Raw genomic sequence first — 20,191 nt, 5'->3', positions numbered from 1 at the left:
TCCCCTTTGCAACATTTCTTTTGATGAAACACAAGACAAGCAAAATGCAGGAATCCTCCTGCCACAATTGTGTAAGGAAATGTCAGATACAGAAAGATTCCCTGAAGTTAAGCACTTGCAAGAGCTTTTGTTTTCCTATCTGGTGAAAAACAATGAGCTAGATTCTGTTGGGTAGGTTGGGAATCAAAGCCAGGTTCCTGCACTACACAGTAGGAGCACACTGTGCTTGCCTACATCCAGTATGCAGAAAGAGTCTTAATCTACAGGAGACAAAAGCACTAAGCTGTATTAATTCCCTGGGGTTTTTTTAACCGACTCTACTATTCTGTTGGGAAATATAGAATAACTTTTTTCTTTTAAACATTTTGTTTAAAATTTCTTTTAAACATTTTACATGCAACAAATCACAGCATCGGTGGTAACACAGACATAGGTACTTTATCACTCTGAAAGCAAACAGCACTTTATGGATGCCCCACAGAAAAAAAAAAAGAGATCTACAATGTAATTGGGTACAGTCACATTAACTTATAGATTAACCAAGAGCAGCACAATAAAGCTGTTTTGACTCACCATTATGTCAGATTTCAAAGTGTACTGACGCACACATGTCAGGTGAAAATGAGATAAGCCAAACTCATCTCCATCACAGCTACAGCTTTCACGACTGGTGCAGGATTTAAAATGACAGTCCTACCACCTCCTCAGGTGCTTTATCTCAGCTAACAGCCCTATCCGAGCGAGACAAATCTGATTATGAAGGTAACATGCTGGAAACAGTACCGAGAACTTTCGGAAATCTAGCACTGAAATTGTGTTTTAAGCAAAGTACAAGGGCTATCCACACCCTCTGTACCTGATAAGTCTAAGAACAGTACTCAGGACAGATAACAGAATCCTACTGATGGGATTTTACAGAGCGCACTTAGTTGCACCCATTTCCATTAAACTACACCACCCACTACAGAGTTTAAACTGGACATAATGCTGAATAAAGCTTCACTCTATTTCCTAAAGCATTGGACAAAATACCCGAAAACATTACTAACCTCAACAAGCGGCTGTTGATAGAAACCCTTTAATGTAAATATAATGATTTTTAAAGGCCACTTTTGCATGCACTTAAGTTTTTTCAGATACACAGCTATTTGAAGGAAGCCCAGCAGATTTTTCATTCATTCATTCAACACACATTAGCATGTAAACATTATGCTGGAATAAGATTGTACAGCACACAGTTGTCAAGCTGTCGGCTTTTAAGAATTTCTGTCCTCCTATCTCTGCATTCAGACTACAGGTCTCCTCCAGATGGTTGCTTCTCTTCTGCTCTCTTCCCCAAAGTCAGCATTTAAACAGCTTCAATCCTAGTGATCTGGATTTAGTTTCCCACTAACCAAATAAAAAGCGCAACCTGCTGTTAACTACACACAAAACTATAACCAACCTACAGCGAAAACCACTGTGATACTATTCTCATTGAGTACACTTGCATCACTCAAATCTACCAGGCAATTCCAGTGGCAAGGGTCTTAGCATTGAAGCAACTTTATCTGGAACTCACACAAGTTTTCAAGGCACATAGACCTAACACATCATCAGAAAGATATGGATATTTAATCAAAGCAAGCAAGCAAACACCAATATCCTGCTAGAGTCCACATCTTGCATCTTATTCTCCTGTACAGACAAAATGCCCCACAGGGAGAGGGAGCCCTTCAGCAGTGAGAGAACAGGCTAACCTATCTTCAACTAGAATAGTCAGAGCAGAACTTTTGGAATGTGGGTTCAAACATTTTATATTCAAAAGCCCCAGAAGGGCAGTCCGCAAAGTGTTTGGAGGACCTGCTATAAGCACACCAGCTTTCTATGGATAAGTCTGGGAAAACAAGAACACCATATTCAAAAGTACCTGAAAACATAACTCAAGAACGAAGCCTGTTCTTGACAACAGCAACTTGTGTTCCTTGTATTCTGATCTGCCATTGAAAACAAGAAATTATCAGTGGCAGCAGAAAGAAACTTGATCAGGTTCACATCGAAAGGTACTGATGAATACCTGATGCATCCCTCTCCAACATTATCCTGACAGCCTGGCAATCTCTAGCAGGTGAATGTCACATCTGATCACAGAAAACCAAGTCACATCTGCATGAGTTCTTCCTTTTAAGGAACAGGTTTTTCTGTAGTGGCCCAACCCTCTACTTTCCATATGTTCTGCTCTTGAGATTTCCAGTGGAAAACCACTGAACTGGCAAGTAATCACATTAAATGGCAGTGAGTTGTTTGCCCAGGTGTATGAGTAGGCAGCACATCGACCAACAATTTGCCAGTTCTCCAGAAGCGTAAGACAGATACTAATGCAAAGATTACACTCACACAAGAACATTTACTTCCATTGAATCCATTTCCACATAAACAGGTCAAACTAATTAGCCAACTGCTTACTTAATCCAAGCCTCACCATTAATGTTTTTTTCACATCCACTGTGGAAACATAATCTGGAAATATTTTAGGAATCATTGTACGGAATTCTCATTGTATTACTGCAAAGTTTATTCATAAGAGAAGCTAAGTTTTACCTCTGCTCAAATTTCACCTCAGGCCCCCAGAAATCAAATTGCTTTCTACTCTGCTTCCAGAGCCAGCTGGATGCCTCCAACCACTGGGACACAAGGGAACACCAATAATATTGCAATGGCAGGGAGGGCTGTTCTGCTTTGAGACTGCAGCAACTGCTGCTGAACGGTGATGATTCCAGATTTTGCTGCAGGAAAAGCTGGATATGAGAAGACCTTCCCTCATCTTTTCTTCTGAACAGAAGCCAAGTGACTCAGAAGTGAGCCACTTTCCAGGAACAAACAACTGATATTTGCTCCCCTGCCTTGATGTGAAGGCTTGGCATAACCCCTTGCTGCGAAAAGCAATGTCTTCAAATGGCCTGAATCATGCTGGAAGTACTACTGAAGTCCAAGTGTGACTCATTACCCCAGGAAGAAGCATTCAAAGCAACTTTAGGCCAGTCAGAGCAGGGGCAGGCTTATTTATGATAAGTATCAATAAACCAGAAACAAAAAACATTAATATTTTCCACAGAAGGTACGTACTGAATTAAAACAAACAAGCAACCGTTCCCTGCCCAAGAAGACAGGAAGCACACATTTGTCTTTATGGGAGGGGAGGGGAAAAGGAGGGGTGGGAGTTGGTGGAGTTGAAGGAGGCTGATTAAGAAAACAAAAGCACATGGAAAAAAACCTCTAAATCCTGGTGGCCTGGAAGAACAGCAGTACAGCTTCTAAAGGATTCAAAATTGTCCTTGGAGACATATTTGTCTTATGGCACAGCAAAGAAATAAAAAAAATAAATGCCTTTTCTCTTCTGAAGGCAGTTTATTCTATAAAGTTTTCCCCCTCAACACCTAATTGTCTGTTAAATAAGCAGTGATTAAATACTCTAACTGCCATCTTAAAATTCTTAATTTTTGCAGATTTTGCCTCTTTGGAAGTGCTTTGAGGCTGCTTACCTACTTAGTCCATACACATTTCTCAGTAAGGCACAAAAGAGGATTAGGGATGCCCTTCTTATTTAGGCAAGGGGAAAGAGAATTCAAGAAATCTTCACCAGATTGTACATTTATTGCTGCCTGGCCAAGATCCAACTCCAGATGCTGCTACCAGCCATCTGCATCATAGTGCTGTTGCCAGACCCATGGTTTGCTCGTAGGTTTTTTCTTGATCTTTCTGATCAGGATCACTGACCTTTGGGGTTCACGGATCATTGTTCCATACGCCAAATGGAGCAATTCAAGTGGCAACAACTCAAAACAGAGACCTTAGCTCAACCAAAATTTGAGATCCTCATTCCACAATATGAAGCTTCTAAGCTGTGTAAAAGAGCTTGTGATAAGAGGGGATGGAAGCCCTCTGGGAAACAGAGTGCAGTGCTGGTAGTTTCATGTACACCAGTTAGTACAATGGCTCTCATCAGCCTATGACACAAACTACAGTGTCCCAAAAGGTTTAAGATTAGCACAAACAGAATCAATTCTCCTTGAAAGTGACTGTAACACCAAAGTCATGCCTATTTTTTAAAGATGTTAAAACTCTCCAGAGAAGCTTGTAGCAAATATGGCTATTTCCTGAAGTTAGATCAGTCTTGTGACTTATGACTGCTACTGATGCTCCCAATGGCCTTGCCAGCTCTCTTCAGGAACACAATATCTCACCTTCACAGGAATCACCTAGAGAGGGGAAAGGAGTGGAAGAAGAACCCATTCATAATGTAAATGCCATTCAACACTTACACAGAAGGAAGATATCTTCTTGAATCATGTCTGCCTGTGAAAATCTCTGCTTGCTGAAAGCTTACTGAAAAGAATCAAATGAGATAAGCACTGATCAAAATGATTCTTTAGTGAGTATAAATATTTATACACACTTACATATTCAGGACAATATTGCAAGGGATAACTAGATGTGAGTAAAAGTGAGTTTATAGGACCAAGACAAAGTATGCAATTATTTCCCAACAGCTGGAGGCATAAATTCAATGAGAATTATGCAGAGGGGAGTTATCTTTTCTGCACGTAACTAACTTTGAACATGGCATTACTAAGGATGGGGAGAGGGCAGAGAAGAAAGGTAAGTGGATAGAGGCCTCCCTCCAGACTTCCTCCCCACTATGCCCTATGATACATATAGTGGGGAAGAAGTTGCCTACAGGTACAGCTTGTATGACAGAGTGAGGCAGCAGACTCATGTAGTCAGAAGAAATGCCATATCTGATCTAACAAAGTCAGATGAGATGTGTTCTCAGCCAGATGAGATATGTTCTTATCTTCTTTTAGGCACCTGCATTCCCCACAGAGAGTACAAGGCAGAGAGAAGAACCGCTGCTTAAAAACTCCTGCAGTAGATTTATTCCATAGACATGGTGGCTATATGGTTAAAAGGAACACGGAAATGTAAACTGTATATTGTTTTTAATGAAACATCCAGCCTCTGAATGATTGTGCCACTATGATTTAAAAAACCAAAACCAACCAGCCAATAAAAAACAAACCCAAAAAACCCCCAACTGCCAGTTCTAAACAGCCTGAAATTTCCCTAATTACTAATGCCCATTATTTAATCTTTGTTAGTAATTTTATTTTTTTTTTAAGAAAAATGCTAAGAAAACAAAGAGAAGTCAAAGCTTTGGAAGTGGTATCTGATGACTTTACAAGAGATCTTTCCCTGATCATGATTCCAGAAAGAGCAGGCACTATCAGCACTGTTTGCTCCTTTGGTGGGACTTAAAAGCCCCGCAGCATCTGGTTTATTTTCCTGTTCTTTGCAAGGAACAGCCACAGTGATTATTTGCCACAGTGATCATTTGCAATTTTGCCTACTTTTACATGCTTTCCCTGAGGGAAGTGTTGTCCTAGTTGCAATCTTTCTGTTCTGTCACTCAAGCTGAGTTACCTGCACCATCTAGGAACTCTGATCGGCATCTAAATACCTAATGAAGACTAATCACCACGTCTTGGATGTAAAAGCCTTCAGATATAACTCCAAATACTAAACTCCAATGTAAATTCTCAAGTCCAGCACAGTCCTGCACATGCATACAGCGAGGATCATGAATGTAGGGCACAAAAGATGATCTACAACCTTCACGTGATTAGACCAATATAGCTGCTCAGTTGTCATTACACACAGCCATAGATTTTACTCATCACATTACAAGGCTTTGCATGCAGTAAAAGACAGCTGACAGCACAGAAAAAGTGACAGGGATATAAAGCATTGAAATTACTGGGAAAATGTTTCAACTTATCCCCTTTGGCCAATGATCTCTTTACTCATTGAGTCAGCTAGGTCAGCAAGAGATTGATGGGAGGAGAAGCTTGTGCATAGAATTTGTAGGATTTCAAATACTACACACTGAGCTGTGCAGCTGCTAATAATCAGTACCTTGCATCTGTTTGCAGCTTTGCCTGTAGTTATTATACTGCTCAGACAAACCCTGAATAGATGCCAACTCTTAGTTGAAAGCCCACTTGCAGAGTAGTAAGTTAGTTACATGATGTTGGTTTTTCCCCTCGGACACATCATCACTCAAGAGCATTTGTACTTTAACAGATACGTAACAACAGCAAATAAATCTGGTCAGCATTCAGCACAGGATCATTAAAAACCGACCCTTTAAGACAGCAAATGACAGTCATGCAGAAACACCATAAATCAGTACTTTTTCACTTCTTGTAAAAGAAGTATCACTAATTCTGGAGAGTAATATTTGATATTTTCCACTTGGATCAAGTCAGAAAATGTCATGCTATAAAAATCCATTACAGACATGATCCTGATGAATACAACTGACTCAATACTTTCTGGTAATTTTTCCAGTTACACTCTCATTTTCCAATATGTATCTCTAAACCACTAACTAGTGTGCATACAAATATTTTCAATGTGCAAAACCACACCCAGGGAGACAATTGTGGAAAGCTGTGGTTTTTGCTGGGTATTTTATTTGTTTTTAAAGAAGGATAAAAAAAGAGCCTTTAAAATACGGTTAAGAGAGACTGTCTGTTGACATGCTACCATGATGCCAAGTTTTCTCAGTGACAGCAGATCTCATAGCCAAAGTCAAGGGCAATAGTAAGTGCTTTACTCAGCTTTACGTACAAAGTCAAGGGTATATCTGAAAGACATCACCTTTTTTTAAAACTTTGTCTTCCTCTTCCCTTTCTATTTTATTTGAGGCAGCAGCACAGACACCTTCTAGACAATTTCAAGCTGCATTACAGCCATAAGAGTCGCTGCAGGACTTGCTTAGGAAAAGCTCACAAGGGCTCAAGATGTGTCATCACATTTTTCTGCCTTGCAGCCCATTCCAGGCAAGTAGGACTGTTTGACAGACCATACAAGAGCTAGAACCGCACAAGAACCACAAAATCCACCTGTCATCATGCAGATTTTCAAATTACCCACTCCACAGAAAATGAATTCAGAACTGAGAGCATGCCCAGAGTTCCTTCAGGCAAGCCTCGTTTCCCCTAGGTTTACCTCGGTTGTTCTTAATTGCTAGTCTGACCTGCAACAGGATCAGTTTTACATGCCTTCATCCTGCTTCATAAAACCAAAATATATGTGAACTCTCCCACTCCAAGCCATCAACATATGGAACCGAACAAGGCAGAAGGAGGAACAAGCTCCGATGAAGGCTGAATATTTCTGTCTCCTTTCTGCACATGTTGTTATTACTCAAGGAATTCAGTCACAGTAGCACAATACAGTCCACCAGAAAGCAGAAGCACAATGCGGGCTTCCTAGGTCTTTAGTTGAGTAGGAATAACAGAAATAAATGCACATATCAGCACATTAACACGCATCAAAACCAGACAAGGCTTACCTGATCTCAGCCAGAAAGAGTAGGCTGCTCCCACAGACAATAGCCTCTAACAATTTTAGCAGCTGGAATGGTAATCAACAGCTGAGTTTGCATAGATGTTTGAGCTCCTCCAAAAGAGCACTGTCAAGCAGAGTTCTTCATAGCCAGAAACCAGAGAAGGAGAGAAGCTGTATGTTGTTGCCAGCCTACATAAAATGCACAGAGCACAAAAGTTGTGTTTCTCACCACTTCCCACTGAAGTTTAAAGTTCATTTTATGACACTGCTGTGAAGCCAGTGTTGTAATGTTGGTAAACTGATGTGCCAAGATGTTCGGTCTCTGTGGCAAAAGCAGACACAGAATCTTCAACTCTCATTTACTTTTAGGGACAAGCAAACACCTGGTTTGGGTTACAAAATTGAAAAAGGTACAGAAGAAGTTTTAGCTACTACATTACAGCTGATGTCAGAAACAGACTCTGTTTACTGAAGTTTTCACTCATATTTTGCCACCAGGGACTTCTGGAGTTTGCATGCAAAACCAGGAGGCAAAAATTTTATTCATTTACCAGTAAGTTAAGCACAAAAAAGATGACGAAACAGCACAGCTGAAGGGGTACCTTGTTCATTCCAAGAACTACTCTGTTTACTTTACCACATGCTTAACTAACACTTCCTGTACCAGCTTGTTTGAGCTTACTTAACTCTTCTCTACAGTGCAGATAAAAAAATCAAAAGTGATTGGAGTAAAAGAGAATATAATATGAAAGAATGATTGAGAAAGTACTTCTGAGAAAAAAATCCTCACTAGTTTGGGGGGGGGGGGAAAGGAGCCTTGCAGGAGCTTTGACAAACACAGATAACTGGGGAAAGGACAGAAATTCCTTCTAACTTCACAGTACATGTCATGTCCACTAGTTGTCTTAAAAAAAAATAAATCCAGGTTTGGGTAGAAATATCTATTTCCAGGATTGTAATTCTGGCACTAACTTGCTTATTAAAATGCTACTCTTAAGCATTTTCACATTTTCTTTGGCTGAGTACCTCTTTGCAAAAAATAAGAGGAAAGAGAAGAGGAAAACAAAGCATAATTTTGAAGATGCATGCAAGTGCAACAAGGGAATTTTATCTCAATTTTTTGTCCCAAGTGCCAGTCTCATTTTTTTCATTTAGTATCACTTTTCCAGCTCCATTTAACAAATCTCTGTAATGCTCATCAGCAACAGTCCACACCTCTCACAGTGCTGACTCTTCATGTAACAAATTCTTTCCATTCCCCTCTTGAGCTATGTTGCAAAAGACAATAGAATTGGGATCAGTTTGAGAAGATGGAGGGCTGAACTGACAAGCTGGCAAGATGTACCTCTGATATCTCCCTGCCTAATAAAATGACACTCCTCCCAGTCAGACCGAAAAGTGAGTTTAGAGTGCTTCCTTCCTTTGCCATAGCAGACACAGTGGTATCTGTCATCTACACTTCCATCACACTTCCAGCTGGAAAGTACCCAGAATTCCTGCCAACAGAGTCCAGAAGTGTATATACAGGCCCAGTGTAGTCTGTAAGCCCATCTGTTCAGCCTTTGCTCCTTCCTCCCAAGAAGTGACAGTGAACAGCTGTCAGGAACTGTACTCCCTTGTTGCAACAGCATGCTTTCAGCATGCATACTGCCCATCTAGTGTTACCTCCAGAAAACTGGGATATTTATGGATGAGCCCCTGTTCAGATACATTTCAGCAGGCTGCTTCCTTATGCCTCACAGTCACCTGTCTGGTCTTTCCAGTGATAAAGTTTAAAAAGATCAGTACTGGGAGCATACTGTCATGGTGTCAAAGCTGGAAATGGACTGAGACTAAAAAAACATGAATTCCAGCAAGCTAGTCTGGGATATCGTGGTTCTCACAGCCATTTCTCACTTTCACAGATTAGTTGTAGGATCATAGGATAAAGCCAGGTTAAACAAGACCTCAGGAAGTCATCTTGTTCAAAACAGGGTTTAGCTATGAGGTCAGACGAGATTACTTAGGTTCTGGTTCCTCAGTCCAGTCTTGAAAGATTCCAAAGATGGAGACTACATAATCTCAGAAGGCAACCTTCTCCACAGTTTGACTGTCCTCAGTTATTTTTTTCATTGTATTCAATGAACCTCTTATTTCTGTTTATGTAACCCTTTCCAAGCATGGAAAGACAGATGGAACACTGACCAAATCAGAAGGAATTGCAGTCTGCAGAATTTCAAGGGAAAATGCAAAACAGTTTCATTTTTAATTTACTTCATCCAGTTAAAGGGTTTACAAAACTCACACAAATCTTTACAGAACAGGGAGAGGATCCCTTAGCTGTCACATGCCTTCATGCATAGGCATATTCTACCTAAGAGAATCCTTTGCAGTAAAGGAAATTCATCTCTTCTATCTAGTGACTAGAGCAGTGGTACTAGGGGGTAGGGATGGGGAGAAGAGAGCGGAAATGAAATGGGAGAGAGATTAAAAGGACCTTGAACAGAGCAGCAGCAAGTTGCTTAATCCAGCAAGACACAAAATGAGAAAACAAGGACCTCTTTCACCTCTGTAGCCAAAAGAATACCAACCTTCCACTGAATTCAGACTACTGAATTCTTCTCACTCAAGGGTCACAGTTTTCTTTTTTGTATTTCTCAAGAGACAGCTGCTGGAGTTCTAAAATCACAGATCCTCTTAGACCACATAGACCTCAGTGCTTCTCAAACTGCTGCCAGAAGCACTGCTGTCTTGAAGTGACGGGCAATTCCCGTCCAATATTAAATGGACTACTGTTCTAAAGTAGCCTAAAAACTTGAAACTTATCTGAGGGGGTAGAGGGAAGACCTGTGGTAACTGGCAGGTGAAAACAGACACAGACTCAAAGCAGCATTATTAAGAAACTGCAATACAACCCCCTATGGCAAAGGCAATGCTGCATTCAAACGACATGTAGGTACCAAGGAATAAGCACTTTCATACATTGCAGATGCTGCTCATACTAGGAAAGCAGATAGGTTTTGTCAAAATAATGCTCTTGATCCTCCTTGAAACTCCTGCTTCTTTATAAACATGAGTCTTCCAGACTGCAAACTGCATTTTAAGCTCATTGGTTTCTCTTTCCCAAGCACCAAAGCATCCATTCCTTCATTCTGCTTTCTGTGGAAGAACATAGGCCAGATTCAGACAGTGAGCAAGTAAATTGCATGAATGAAGTTACATTGCTTCTACATGTACCCTCAACTAGTCTACTAGGATGCTGACCTATCTTCTTAAAGTTCTGGACATCTTGTTTCCTTTATTTTGAGCATAAGCTTTGTCTTAGTGAGAAGAAGTGGCAAGAAACAGGGAAGAACTCAATTTATATGCAGACCTGTGATTCAAATTTCACATTTAGTCCATTTCCAGACTACATCAAATCATAAAAGCAAGATGAGGGTGCAGACACAGAGGGAAAAAACCACAAACAAAACCAGTATTAAATTAAACATATAATATTAAACATTGGAGAGAATGCCTTAAATCTTTCTAAGAGAGGAGACATTTAAAGAGAGAAATGCCATTAATTTTACGCACCACTCGTTTCCAGCCCAGTTATGCATCTAGTTACAGCAACCACAGCACAGTCTCTCCCAACACAAGAAACTAGGCTCTATACATTCTGGCCTTATCTTCTTGTAACCACTGATGGGGTATGAAGTGCTCCATGAAGACAGGAAGAGAAGTACTGATCATCATGGCAACTAGACATGCTTCTAAACTGATCTGGTTTCACAGCACACGTGGGATCTACTGCTCTGCTTACAGAGAAGGTGAGGACTTGTGTTGAAGCAGATCCAGCTATTTAAAACATGTCTCAGTTCAGGCACATCAGACTTAATGCTAAGGAAGAAGTTCTCTTCTGTAATTTTTCCTAGACGATTTATTTCCTTTAAATCATTGCTGAATGAAATCTCTTGTCCAAATTTCTAATTAAGTAAGAAACAACTTGAAATAGATGCTGAAGCCCAGGAGGTTTCTATCTAACATTACATCTAGCATACTTTAAAGAAGGAGCACAGCTGTTCAGAGCACATGTCCTCATTTCTAATGGGCTGCAGGGAATTCTGCACTACAGGACAGCAGCAGGTGACAGTAACACTAGCACTGTGTTCCAAATGATGGGTAAGCTCAGAACACTTCAGATATCCCTGTCTTTGTCAGTTATAGGAAGAGCTCCCCAAGATTTCCAGTGCATCCCTATAGGAAATTCCCAACATGTAAATAAAGACATCTTGTTACTAGTCACAAGCTTACTTCTGTGTGCTATTGAACTTCTTCAGATCTTACCCAGTGGCTCTCCACATTGCAAATGTTGATTCAAGAACACATACATATCAAATCTCAAGAGTGAAGAGTTACCTTACACTTTCCCTCACTTTTTAAAGGAAAAAAATATCCCCAAACTTGTTCTTCTAAAATGGCCAGCATGTAGTCATATCCACACCATCTGGCAACAAGACAATAAATGTAATGCTAGTGAGGAGTCCAGAATACCACATGAGGTGGACTGACAATGGGTCAATTCTCATTTTGGGCTGATTTCTAGCCATGGCTAGCCTAGAGTTAGAGCCTTGAAGAGAATTAGTATTGGAACAAATGTAGGAACAAGAAAAGGGGCTTGAAGTTTTTTGAAAACTATGCCAGCTGTTGAGCTTAGTGGTCAAATACACTGCCTCTTCTCTGTTGGCTGTGTTCAGCTGTTTGCCATGTTCAAATACTAGCGGAGAGCAAATCTTCAGCAGAGCCACCACAGTGCTTAAAGGTTGGCTTGCTAGGTTCAGTGTCTTTCAGCAGGCCAGAAACATTCTTTCTACACTTCCCATGCTGTACGTGCTAAGCAAGGCAACCTCATCAAAGCCTTTATCAAAGTAGTTATCATTGCTCTTTCTATATTATTTGCAGTTGTAAACTCAGTGCCAACAAGCAACATGCCAGAGGTCACCTGGTAAAGAATTTTACAGTATCTGACTCACCACCGATGTGCTGCAGTGACTATTCAGATGAAGTTACAGGTCTGAACAAAAAAACCAGCCTTTCTAGTTACAAGGGAAACTGACACCCAAGAGCTTTTGAAGTAGGTGTAGGTTCATGGGAATGCTGTTTTCTCCATACTCCCAGCATTTCTGTGATAGCTTGCATGAAGACTGAGCTACTTCTCCCAGCATGTCCATGGCTCGCTCCCAGTTAAGGCAGGTGCGCGGCTTTTTTTAGGCTGCCTGTCACACACTGGAGATTCCATTGTGATGCAGCCACAGACTCTTTCTTACATCAGTCTCTAGAAAGAACCAGTGAGTGCAGGAAGGCATTTACTCTTCCAGCACTGTCTGCACCTAGAGAGGAGTCTCAGCTTTCTGCACCCACAGGGACGGAGGCAAAGCACAAAATCTCTAAGTGTGATCTAGTTAGACTTGCTCACTGCTGTTCTACTGCACAGTCAGCATGATACATACAGAGACAGGATGATAAATACACAGAAAAAGAAGAAAGGAAGAGGATGTTAACATTGTAAGCCTGTGAAAAAAAGCTGTGTTTTTTCTTTTGGAATTTTCTCTAATATCCCCTCGTTTCATTTTAAAAAAGCTCCTTTTGGCAGAATGTTCACATTTATTAAGGCCTCTCCAGATGAAAACTCTGCCCTTTCCTCATCACGCACTTCCCTTAGTTTATGCTCACTTTTGCTGATGGGGCAGATGTGTCATCACCCAGGTTGATGAATACACTGAATAACATAGGCAAGACAACAGGTATCTCTGTACCATGATCCAAATGCTCTAGAGCATCCCTAGAAATAATTTCCAGCTCTTCAGGTCCAGTACACAGGTCCTTCTCACACACCAATCACTCAGCCCTGAAGCATGTATACAAGCTCATCTACTCAGTCTGTGAAACTTGAATTCAGCTTCCTATTTATGTCCAGAAGCCCTTTTGTCACTTATTGGGGTTTTCCAGTCTTCAACAGGTACTGGCAGCAGGCTTCTGAGTTGATTTGGGACTTACCCGATGCACATTGAGCTTTCCTTGATCTCACGTGTTAGCACAACCCACCTACAAAACCTAATACGTCCAGTTCCCAGGACAACTGTGTGACCAGCCTCCTGTGAGAAATGCACCAATAACAAAACTGATTTCCTTCTTCCTCAAATACCTGCTCTGGCTGTACAAAAGAGGATTTTTTTTTATGCCCTGAGTAGCTTCTAAATTTACCCAGATCAGAAGAGAAGCACAGTGTATATTTTATTAATAGTGTTGTGACAGCCTTCTGAAGTCTGTTCACAACAGAGCATTTCCTTCATGAGGAATACCACATGGTATGTTACATCTCAGGGAAAGTACCTGTTTTCAGAAGTGCTACCCATCTAGGTCTGCAGAATTCTGAAACACAAAAAGAGGGTTTTCTCCCTGTCTACCATATCTTTGAGGTAGATGCATGATCTAGAAGATGCCAGAACCCCATGAAGGGGCTAATGTCCCTGGCAAAGTCCAAGGTCATACCTACGAAAGCAAAGGAAACACTTTCAGAGCACAGACCTGAGGCATTTCTAGACCTCTAAGAAATCAAGGCACTGATGTACCACAGACTTAACTCAAATTCCAAACTGTTGTACTAACCCAAGGGTTTAGCTTGCCTTAGCTCCCCATTCATAACCATTCTAGACAACAGAAAACACAGCTCCTGATCTGGATAAAACCAGAAGTGATTTTGCTAAGAAACATTTCTCAAGGTAGGCATGCCCCTCAGATAATGCTTTTTACTTCCTTTCTCACCAAACAGCACCTCCTCTCACCCAGCCATTTTTGATAATGTGCTTCCAAATTATTTTGAGACCTGAAATGACCTTAATTTTACTGGTTTTCAGTTAATTTTATTTAATAGCACGTATCATGCTAGGCACCTTGCACACAAGACATTGTGAGTTAGAAGTAAGGGGCTCTCTTCAAATCCAAGCAGCAAGAAGGACAACAGACAGTTCTTTGTGCAACAACTTGGCTGACAGCACATCTCTGTCTGAGTGATGATCCAAAACTGGATCCTCCTCCAAAGGTGAGTTCTTTCATACAGCATATATAAGGCTGTGGTATAGACAGCCTTGACATGGCATTTGATTGCAAATGTTTCATGCAGTCTGAGGACTTGTCTTAATTCCTTCTGAAAGGCAGAGATGCCTGAAAAAGCTGTGTCAACATGTACAGCTGTCAGGGGAACGTGGAAAGGCATATCCATAAGAGTATGGCTGGAATAGGACCTTATGACTTATAGGGGATTTTAAAGGGAAACAAGTGCACGTTTTCCCCAAGTATAGCCATAGTAACATCCATGAATTAAGTGCACCTTTCCTCCTCTCAGGTAAGGGATTACCACAGAAAATAGACCCCTCTCCATGATTTGACCTCTAGTATAGACCGACAGAAGTAAATACTCAGGTGGAACTCAATTTCCTTTCCCCCAGCACTCCCCGTGAAGAATGGATGACAGAGCAGCACTGTCACTCTGACCTTGACAGTATCTCAACCATTCACTTCTGGAATGTTCAAATGCAGCATCTCCAGCCACAGCTTCTCTGGAGAACTCTTTCTCAAGCATGAACTAGTTTCTACACCTGATTGAAGCAATGATGTTTGGTTACAGGCTAGGTAAGGTAGCACAGGCTTGTTTCTGTAGCAGGACACACGTCACTGCAGCAGCTACAGACTGATACTACAGGGAAAGTAAGGTCCATCTAATTCTCAGGATCCACAGAAATCATCATCTTAGCTATGTCTATGGCTCTCATGCACGCGTGAATCTCACTCCACACCTAGTCCATGACACAGTTTGTCAGATATTAACATCACAGAGAATTTCCTTCATACAAATGTAGTTACACTGAGATATCAAATCTCCAAACAGGTTGTGGATAAGGCAAAGATACAACACTGTTCCCCTGGCTTTAGGTGCACACACAGCCAACCAGAGACTCACACCACACAGCACATCAGGAACTGGATTCCCAGGGGTTTTCTCTGAACCTCTGGCACAGACTTCCTGAAGACAGGACACTTATGAATATCACTACTAGCCAGCAGATGTGCTTGGCTGACAGGAGATGACAGCTTCTTATAAACATGCATTTGTTATCAACACGCTTTTCCTTAGCCTCAGGTCAAGCCTTCCTTCAAAAAGTCTCTCCAAAACTTGGCATAAAGGTTGCTTTCTTTCAGTCCTCACAACCACAAATCTGGCAAGACAGTGTTTTTGGAGGACACTATCAGCAGAAGAAACATCAAGCCTGACTGAACCCAATTCTAACCACGGACAGCATGGAAGCAGATAGACCATTAAATAATTAATTGAAATAATTAACTTTAAGGATTGCATTTTTTTTTTTTCAAATTAAACATCAGCTCAGAACAAATTACATGACAACTGCAAGCCCACAGAGCTCTCAGGGAGAAAGGAGAAGTACTGAATGAAAATACTAGTTATTTCAGACATCATACATTTCTATTCAGGTGTAAGTTTACTTTCTCATATTGAAATCATAGGGTCTTATTTCATATGGACATCTGCTTTTGCCTAATCCTCTACTAACTCAAGGAGCAGGTAACATGCACAAAAATTTTAGGCTCATATTTCAACTAGCCTTACACCTGGTTTCCAGAATGCAAAAGTTTGGGACAGACATGTTTTCTGTCTCTCCTACATTTCCTGCTGGGGTACACAAATTACTTCTCTCTGGGATCAACCCATGTTAAATACAGTCAGAAGGATTTAATCAGATTAGTCAAACTAAACAGATAGCCATCTCATGTTCTTCTATTCATCAGACAACAAAACCAACAAATAAACATAACAAACAAAGCAGTAAAGATTTTTGAGGCCAATCAAACTGTAGTGAAAAGGTCTTCTTTAGAAGGTGCAGATACATAATAGAACTCACCTGGTAAATAAAAACTGAACCTTTAAAAACTCTCCAACAGGATGCCTTTGGATTTTCATTTGTCAAGTAAAGGGCAAAGGCAACACCTGAGCAATAAAAAAAAAACCCAAACACAAAACCACATGCTTGAATATAGTCAACACAACCTGACCTCATGGAGGTTTGCAGGAACACCTTCTCTATTTCTGTCTGCATTAGGACAAGATACCCGGATCTCAAAACACTAAACATCTTCATGGGTATATCAATCATCTTCTGCTGGCTCAGTCAAATACATATTCAGAACACTTGCTCTATCATTATAATCAATTAAACCTCATTTTCAAAAGGGCATCTTTGAGAGCTCCTCAGGTTTCCTTTATAATAACATGTGGAGCAGATATAACAGCTTATCAGTTGCGCCAAATACGAATTTGGAAAAAGGGTGTCTTATAAGTGCCAGGGTTCACAAACCCACTGTTCCTTACTTTAAGCAAGTCATCCAGTATTGTCCACTAAATCATCTCAATTGTTATGGCTAATCTGGAAAAGGAGATAGAATAAACTCCTGTCCTGAACACAGGGAGAAACCAGTCAACACACTGTAAACTTCATAGTTAAAATCACAAATGTTCATCACAAAACACCTGTGCATTTTGCTCAACACAGAGCAAGAAATTACCTGGACTAATTTGTTTTTCTGAAAAATTACTCAACTTAGAATGGATTCACACTAATGAGAAATAAAAGCTCCCAGCCCCTCTATAAGATACTGAAAACTTCCAAACAATAGTTTCCATGTCATTTCCTGTCTCTCTTCAGAAATGCTATTTAAGAAAAGAAAAATAGGAACACTTGCATGAAAAAAGGATCTTTGCATCCAACAGCCTCATCTTCCCCCACTGATTAATCTTTTCTGAGGGCCCAAAACAGGAGCTGCCAATAGAAAAGGAAAGCATACAATCAACTTAACCGGGCACAAGAATGACTCCATAACGAGAAAAAGAGGACCTGCTCCACAAATCCAAGAAATGCACAATTGATCTGCACAAAGATGTGTGTTGATTGAGTCAAATCATCATAAATTAAGAACATATGGTCCCATACCTTGGAGCATTTTACAGAATGCACAGCCAATAAGTAGGAAATTGATGCAGATAAGGAGAATACACGGAAAATACAGTTGCATAACACTAGGACAAGGGGTTCAAACAGTCCAAACTCCTACAACAATGCTACCATTAACCACCTCCCTACATGACAAAAAAGCAGTTAAAGGCTTACAGGTATCCTATTGGGTCTCATTCTGACCACTGGTAAAAAACAATCAGAGCAGCAAGGAAGGAAAGAGGGAAGCTACATGAAGATGCAGCTTTACAGCCATCCTCCAAGAGAAGGAAGACCAAGAAGTCTGAATCTGATTGAGGAAAAAAGTCCATAAGAAAACTGATCAACTGGTTTTAACTGAAATAACACAATGCCATGCTTTGGCCATCCCTACTACATACCCAAATTACAGCCTTGACATTGCCAAGCTGAGCAATACGCACTCCAACTCCCACTGCTCATATTTTTTTAATCTTCTCACATGACAGTACAAAACACCTATATTTTAAAGTGAGGTCCAGAGCAGTATTTTTAGATATCAAGGCACATGCAGGCAAATTAAAAGCTTTCATGGCATCTACTGGTGCTTACCTAAGTATCTTCAGAAACATGGGTTTCCATGCCAAAGTTTTCCAAACAATTTCTGTTTCACAGCAGTTATAATATACATGGAAATTGCCATGCAACTAGAGCTCACATGTGCAATTGTCTTTTCTTACCAGCCATTATTCTCTGGGCTTCATATGGTTCCATGTAGCCAGTGTTCTCCCCTTTTCCCATTCTGTTCAACTCACTTTTGGCATCAAATGGATCTGAGTAGTCATCAGCTATCAATACCTGAAAGACAGGAAAGTGACTGTTACTGAATTCTCCAGTCAGATGCGCAAATGAGAAGGCAGCAACATCCTATCAGCAAAAGAAAAAAAAAAACACCCCAGTTCCACACAGCTGTATCCTATGCCATCTTCAAAGTACAGTCTGAGTTCAGAGGAGAAACACACAATTGCCACAGATCAGTTACTAAACAGTAAACTAAATAGAAGTGTGCTCCTGCTCACACCAGAAACCTAACAAAGGCAGACTCCATGTTGAAAAGATTTCTGACAAGCACAAGCTATAGAATAATTGCAATGGACAAATCAGAAAGAGCCAATCAGTCAGCAAACTCAATCCAATGCAACTCCTATCAGAGAAGTTTGCTAATATTCAGAAAAAAAAAAATCACATTTTCTCTTGCACATACTTCATACCCTCTGCTTTTTAGGTTTATCAGCTACAACTGAAAATATATCTAGAAATTTTTCGAATAAATAGGCTACTATTTATCATTCAAATAAATAAGACTACTATTTTCACTGCATTAATAAGAACCTTTGTAATTTTAGTTCTCAGCTGAAAAGAAACAAGACATAAAACAAGCTTCTTGGCTAAATTTAAATCCTTGAACCCATTTGTGTCATTCTTCCTCTCAGAAAAACATTATATTTACTTATATTTTGTGAACTGAGACAAAAGGCAGCAAAAAGAAATTCCATCAGAACATGTTTTCCTCCTATACTAGAAGACTAAAAAAATCTGAAGGTTTGAAAATCTCACACCTTACATTACTATGCTTTCTGAGCCCTGTAAAATCACTGAACGTGTAAGTCCCATATATAGTTTTCTTTAATCAGTCAGTTGAAGTCACAGGAACTATTCCTCTCTATAATTGAAGGGGTAGAGCTAATCTTCATTTCTGGAAGGTGACAAGGGGATCAGGGCAAGGGCAAAAATCCTCACATGAGAATTACTGCAGAGCACAGAGATGCAATGTACCACAGACAAGACAATCTGAAGCTAGGCAGAGGCAGACCTCAGCACCAGAATCCCCACATAATCATAAAATAATTCAGGTAGGAAAGAACCCCAGGAGACCACCCTGCCCAACCCATCACTCAAAGCAGGGCAAGCCTAAATGGCTTACTCTATTAAAGAGGAATTTTTCAACCCACCAGTTACTTTGCATCTTTAAGACCAGCACCTGTAAGACTTAGAACAAACTGCTATTCCAACAGCTTCAACCTTTCCAACACAGAACCAGGAGTACACTGCTAGCTAAGAGACTGAAGCTGCATCCACTTCGGTCTCCTGCTGCCAACATACCCCACCAGACAGAGAAGAAAAACAGGACACACAAGTATTTACAGATCAAACACCTGCACAAATTCTATGGAGAAAATGAGCACTGCGTAACTCCTTCAAAATTAGGGAACAAAACATCTAACACACTTCAGTGTCATTACTCAGGCCCTGCAACACTGCAATTTTATACTACTTATTTGCTTATTTCACTACTAGGACTCATGTTTTACCTATATTTTTTGTGTGTTTTCCTCCAGTCAAAGTCTAAAGTGACCAGAAGTTTCTTTTTGACCAGAAATCACCAGACTGGCACAGATCATAGAGGGAGGAAAATATAATCCTTTTTCTCACTTGGTGTCCAAAATTACTCCCTCATTACTATGAAAAGCAGTTAACACAAAGGGGAAAAGTCCCCTCCCCCCTGTCTAGCAACATATGCCCAAGCAGCAAATCAAGTGACAGCAGCTGCACACACTTGAGACAAAGACAACAATGTGTATCACGCAGCAGTAATTTCTCCTAGTCACAAGGACAAGTTTATCTCCAAGTGATGCAGTTGAAATGCCATCCATGTAGCCTTCTGATCAGATCCTGTCAAGAGCTGCTAGGTGGTAGCACGGGCTCTGTACTGCTCTCCTATTGCAACCACTGAC

General features: G+C 40.5%; 1 protein-coding gene across 3 annotated transcripts in view; it reads right to left on the bottom strand.

The window, feature by feature from the left end:
• Positions 1 to 20,191, bottom strand: part of SHB (SH2 domain containing adaptor protein B) — an 83,646-nt gene that overhangs the window by 51,983 nt on the left and 11,472 nt on the right. For all 3 annotated transcript variants that reach the window (XM_032675590.1, XM_032675592.1, XM_032675591.1), the window contains exon 2: positions 18,137 to 18,254. In XM_032675590.1, the coding sequence (XP_032531481.1) occupies positions 18,137 to 18,254 (118 nt within the window). The remainder of the gene's footprint in view (positions 1 to 18,136; positions 18,255 to 20,191) is intronic.

Source organism: Chiroxiphia lanceolata, chromosome Z (genome assembly GCF_009829145.1).
Source record: "Chiroxiphia lanceolata isolate bChiLan1 chromosome Z, bChiLan1.pri, whole genome shotgun sequence".
NCBI lineage: Eukaryota > Metazoa > Chordata > Aves > Passeriformes > Pipridae > Chiroxiphia > Chiroxiphia lanceolata.
Note: the sequence above shows the minus strand (reverse complement) of the source record. Positions and strands in the feature narration are given on the sequence as shown.